At 34.2% G+C, this 6,000-nt stretch overlaps 1 protein-coding gene across 4 annotated transcripts in view; it reads left to right on the top strand.

Annotated features, from left to right (window-relative positions):
• The first annotated feature begins 1,795 nt into the window (after positions 1–1,795).
• Positions 1,796–6,000, top strand: part of RBFOX1 (RNA binding fox-1 homolog 1) — a 522,788-nt gene continuing 518,583 nt past the window's right edge. The window contains exon 1 of one of the 4 annotated variants that reach the window (XM_075179846.1): positions 1,796–2,425. In XM_075179846.1, the coding sequence (XP_075035947.1) occupies positions 2,282–2,425 (144 nt within the window). In that variant the 5' untranslated portion in view covers positions 1,796–2,281. The remainder of the gene's footprint in view (positions 2,426–6,000) is intronic. The other 3 variants (XM_075179848.1, XM_075179847.1, XM_075179845.1) reach the window with 3 other exon arrangements.

The following is a 6,000-nucleotide window of genomic DNA, read 5'->3' as shown; positions in this document are numbered from 1 at the left end:
ACTTAAATAGTCTGCATCACAGACAATATATTTCTATATACACAACATAACAGTAAAACATTGGTTTGTGAATATGTTGAAAGGAACAAGGCGTTCTGACCAATTAGGTCTATTTATATTACCCTAGCAAGTTTTGTGCAATTAGAACCTCGTTTAGAGTTAAGAGTAGATTTAGCTAGACAGTGCAATTTTGCACTTTGGCAAAATTATGTTGCGAAGCAGAGGGGGCAAATTTAGAATGTGTGGGCATATTTACATCTGGGAGGGGGGTACAGTTTAACTCCAAATCACAGTGCTAAAATACAGCAGACCAGTATTTGTGTGTTACAAGCAAAAGCAGGTAGTGCATGCAAAAAAATATTGCATTTACAACCCTTTCATCACAACATGGTTTGTCCAGATTCAAATTTGAACCCTTCAGTTGGATTTGCTCCTAAACTCTAAACGAGGTTCTTAAAGTGTAGTGTGAGACTAGCACAGATCTGCAGCAGCTTGGGCCAATAATTTGCACGACAAATACAAAACATCCAAATGCCTTTGTTTCTTATTTGTTTACACACACGTATTGATTACTTACATTCAACAAGCCGCATTTCTCTCATAATATATAATGCCAAATGTTCGAGGGATTTCCCAAGACATAGGCTAGCAGATTTGCAGAATGCTAAGGTATAAACATGAAAGATGATTTTATCTTCACACGTGTATTAACAATGTGTTTTTATTGATCCAAATAATTTCTGCATGTCAGCTGCAGTGAGATGTTTGCAACCCTCCTAGATTAGAATTCATTTGTTATTTAAAATGTTAGAAATGTTAAAACAAAAGCAAAATGATATACATATATGTATATTCGGTTTTCAGATTGATTGTGAATAACTAATTATCGCTTAAAATTCACTAACACAGAGACCACGTTTATTTATTTATTTCAATGTGAGTAATGTTAAAATACTACTGCCAACCATAAAATTTCACCTTGTATTGTCACAAATGTATAATACACATAATGTGTACATATATACTTTTGAACAAAGATTTTTGACCTGTCACTGAAAGCATATAATTTTATTTTTAAACACACTGGTCCGCAAGGACACCAAAAATAAAAATACTTTGATTTGCAAGTCACATTCTGTTTTATTATATAAAGGCTAACTAGATCTACTAATGAACAATTATTACTCTATAAAACAAAGAAAAGGAGTCTGCAAGAGAGGAATATTAATTTCAAACATAGGTAATTCTATTCATGGAAAAGAGTACATATTAAATAATAAAAAGGCAAATTTCATTTTAAAATGTAGTCTGATAGACTAATCTCCTTTAATAGACTGAATATAATGCCAATTTAAATCATAATTGTAGTTGAAGATGGTCTCTAAGCCTTTTCGCCATTAAAAAAACAACTCTGCTTCTGCAGTGTGGATTCTCCTCAATTGCTAACTTTACACTGCTATATGACTCATTTGAAAAGCTTATCAGAAAAGCTTCATGTAAAATCTAAAATGTCAGGAATCTGCATATAGAATGTACTAAGGATATATAAATCACTATCATTGGCTGACTAGATAGGATCTTCAATGTATCTTTATGGTTGGCTTCTGGCAAGATTAAAAAAAAATAAAAAAATTAGAACATTATTTGGTTCTGACTCTGCTGACCAACAGCAATGCAAAAGAAATTATAACAGACACTGAGTCCCAGCTGGGCAATGACATTAATTGCCCAAATCTCACGGTTGTCTGTGATGCAGCTTTCTCATTCAATCGCCTGCTCTCTCATTCTCTCTCTCTCTCTCTCTCTCTCCTTCTCACTAGCTCACTCGATCTCTCTCTATTTCTCTCCACCCTCCCAGGGGATTTTAAAAATGCAGTATTTGAATTTTGGTGAGTGGTAAAGCCTCTGCCCTAGGACCCATTTGACAAATGAGAAGCCGTGCAGCATCAACACCAGCCGACTGAGCTTCAGTGAGTCAATCTCTCTGCTAGTCAGCAAGCTCCTGTTGGGAAACGCCGAGCTCCCTCTCTTCACTGTCATTGAGGAAGTTACACTGACTCTTCATTAGGCTGCAGGCTTTGGTTAAATCCCTCGTTTTTGTATTCTATCCAGTTTAAGCGGTTTCAGTTTTAATTTGCCTAGTTGCCTTAGCTGACAAATGAACACACATTTCCAGCAGTAGGATAGCAAAGGGAGAAGGACTTTTTTTTTTTTAACTTTAAATAACCACAGCTAAAAGACGGTTTAAAACCTGCTGACAAGACAGGACAAACGTGCTTGCATGCTAGCCCCTTCACTTGTTCTACGTCGACTCCAGAACAACACCATGCAGCATCCTCTGACGGGTGCAACCTGCGTGGCACTGCCGAATGTGGGCATGTGTCCACAGCTCTCTTGTGCCTTGACTTTTATGTACTTGCAGCAGGTAAGTTTCTCCTTGCATTGCTCTCTTCATATTGCTGTTTCACCTCTTCTGCTTGTAAGTTTATCATTATTCTGCTGTAGGTGTTTAAATATCTGCAATAACAATTCTGATTTTCATGTAAGAAAACTACATGCTGGGTTTTTTTCAGCAATTCATGCAATAGGAGAGTAGTGCTATTAGACAGCAGACTAGCCTATCTTGTTGGTAATAGAAGCTGGAATGTCTCAGGGTGTGAGGTTAAGATGTGAGTCTGTTAGAATCTCAGTACCTCTCATGCATGTACACTGCACGCTCTTATCTGAAAATCATGTATTCAGTGTCATGCTGTAGTGCAAAGAAAACATAACCTGTACATTAAATGATAACACGTAGTGAATTCTGTTTCATTATGGTAGGCAAGATTTTTATGCCTGTGCATTTCATATCTGTACATTGCTTGCTGCAGTCACAGGGAAATCTTTCCTTGGTAGTTTTGTAAAGAGAAGCCAGCAATATTTTAATGATATGTAAATGTATCCTTTGTGGAACTGAAAAGCTCTCTGTTAAACCTAATAACCCAAATAAAAGGAGAGCATGGATTTTCCAGCAAACACATTGCTGGTTTAACATCACATTAAAATATTTTAAGTTACACCATAGGAATAATGCTTTTTTTTCTGTTTAACTACACCTGTCTAAGGGAATTTAATGTTTAAAGTCCAATTTTGTGCATGATTCTCATTTGTAGCCTTGTGAAACAATGATTTGATATTAATCTTGAAAGGGGGCTCAATCTTGACTGTATTAATTTCATCATCTGTGACTTAAGTCTTCACAATGCCTATCTTTGTGCTTAGGACTCTGCATTATCATAAATGTTCCTTTTCCTTATTATTAAATCATAGTGACTGTAAAAGGTTTCTGCGCTTGCAGTATATTGAGAAAAACACTATTAAGATATATTTATCGTTGTCCTGTTTATATTGCTAACTTTAAATACACAGCAACATAATGCAGTTTGTATATAACATATGGATGTGACATGTCTTTAGGTGTACATATATACATGTCAGTGTATTTGCACATATATACACAGATACACACGTACGTTATCCATGTACTGCATGTACATGTTTACGTGTGTTTTTGCATGCAATAATACATGCTATGCTGCATAAATATGTGCTTTTTAAATTGCACTGCGACATATGTAGACACTCTTACTTCATATATGGTGTGCAGTTAATTATCTCTCATACTGTATGTTACATATGGCGCATTAGACTTTAGCAACATATTTGAACATTAACTAAATTAAGGAAAATGTGAATTTATTATTACAGAACACTGTTTAGTGTCTTCATTTGCATGTGAATTTTATTTTTCACAATTGCATTTTTTTCTTCTGTTTTGTGCAACTTGGAGCTGTGTCATGTGACAGAGCTGCTGGACACTAAAATATGTACACTACACTTAGCAGGAAATCTTTTTTACACTGGCTACAAAATCAGATACAAGAATAATAATAATATACAAACAAACATTTTGAGTGGCACAAAGTAAATATATTATTCATGTAAGAAGGTCCACAAACTTTATATTCTGTGCATTTTTTCATGCTTGCTTGCCAGTAATTTTCATGAAATAATGATAGATTTACTTTTATAAGTTATTACTGTTTTATGGTTCACTTGGTGTCCTGAAATAGCACCAGTTTCTGCTCTATGCAGAAGGTCAGGATAGTAAACAAGAGTTGCAGCTCTTTCTCTTGCACCCTATGGGTTTGTTGTCACTTTAGCATACTATAATATATGCATACTAAAAGATTAATGTGTACATAGATTGTGACTGTGATTTGGGAAAAGGAGAGGGAGTTCATGTTTTTGCATTCAGAATTCGAATTTGCATTTGATAAATGCTGAATACATCAACTTTCTAGGATTGTCTTTTTAATTACCTTCTTCCTAATAGCCGGCTGTCCTTTTACTTTTGAATAAATCTTTCATTGATTTAATCCGCTCCACAGCTCATTCTGAAATTTGCTTTTGTTTTATTTTATTAGCTAGCTGTTTGTTTGTTAGAAGTCAAGCCATTTTATTTATTATGCTCAGTCATCTCCTTGTGGTTTATTAATAATTCGAACATTAGAAAATGGAATTTAAGCAGAGAAATGTGTTTCAAGGTGAGAGGTCAGTAGTACTACATAGTGGGGTAGCAGAATAACGTAACTGTAATTGGGTCTTTAATGTAATCATTCCACTCCATCTGTAGCTACTACATAACTACGTTACTGCTGCAGTTAAGAGTCACACACTGATGCTGAAACCATACATGCATTGTAATTAAAATATAAGTGAAAGGGGAAAAAATTACAAACATATAAACATATGTGCATTGTTAATTTATCCCAATTGACTCAATATGTCCGTCACTGGCCAATGGAAAAAAAATTCCATTGAACCGAGGTGAAAAAAAAGTTTTCCATATCCTATTAAAATGAGACTCTATAGAGGAAAAACTATCATTTGCAGTATTGTATTATTGTACGTGATTGCAATATGTGAATGTTTCTTAGATACAAAACCACAGTACAACATTAACCATTTAGCCGCCTGCTGGACCTGACTTGCAGTTGCAGCATAATGCATTGCTGGACTCACTGGTACCAGAAGTGATGGGTACAAATTTCATTACATTTATAGCTTGTCTGTTTGCATACAGGTTTGATGTACAACTTAACAGCCCATATGCATCTTCTTGACTCCATTTTCTATTCCTATGGAAAACGTAAACAACAAGTCCTCTGATATGGCACACCGTGCTTTATATATTATATCTGTATACGTTTATTATACTATAATATTACTTCGTTCATCCGTGCTTATAATAAGCATATAGCTAGGAAATCATATCTAAATGCCAACATTTCAATAAAAGACATATTTTGCATTAAAATATTCTAATTGTAACTAGTCATACACGAAATGTGGTGTACATTTTACCCTGGTGATTTCTAAGAGACACTTTTTTAATATTTGCCAGTGTACTTTAACACTGCCTTGCATTATTTATAAATTAGTTACAAAAAACAGCACAACAGATGTCAACAGGCTGCTAAATAATATAGTTTGTTTTGTTGTTTTCTAAAGGAAATTGTAAAACATAGTATAGCACAAAATTAAATAGAGCAATATTTATATTTTTACCATCTTTAGTGAAATAGAGCTAAGTTTTTCCAAGAAAATAATTCAACTGAAAGCACAAAAAGCTTTAATACATCATTTGCGTTGTACAGTTTTTCTTTCATTTTTTTGCTCCCCAATGTAAATATTCGAAAAAGACTTCAGGTAAGTAGTTATTATGGCAATGCAAGAATTTGATATCACAAATTTCTACCGCTGTTCATATTATAGTTCCTTAAAGAATTGCCAGTTTCAACAATGAGAGCTTCTGCATTCTATAGAAAAGATTTTGTTTTTCAAAAACGCTCACAACTACATGATACAAATAATACCTATGACTATATTCTGTTGTATTACTGTAAAAAACAATAATGCCATGCAATGTTTGAGCCTTTTTAAGATCTAAAATTTGTT

This window comes from Mixophyes fleayi, chromosome 7 (genome assembly GCF_038048845.1).
Source record: "Mixophyes fleayi isolate aMixFle1 chromosome 7, aMixFle1.hap1, whole genome shotgun sequence".
NCBI lineage: Eukaryota > Metazoa > Chordata > Amphibia > Anura > Limnodynastidae > Mixophyes > Mixophyes fleayi.
The sequence above is the reverse complement of the archived record's forward strand: the minus strand, read 5'-3'. Positions and strand labels throughout refer to the sequence as shown.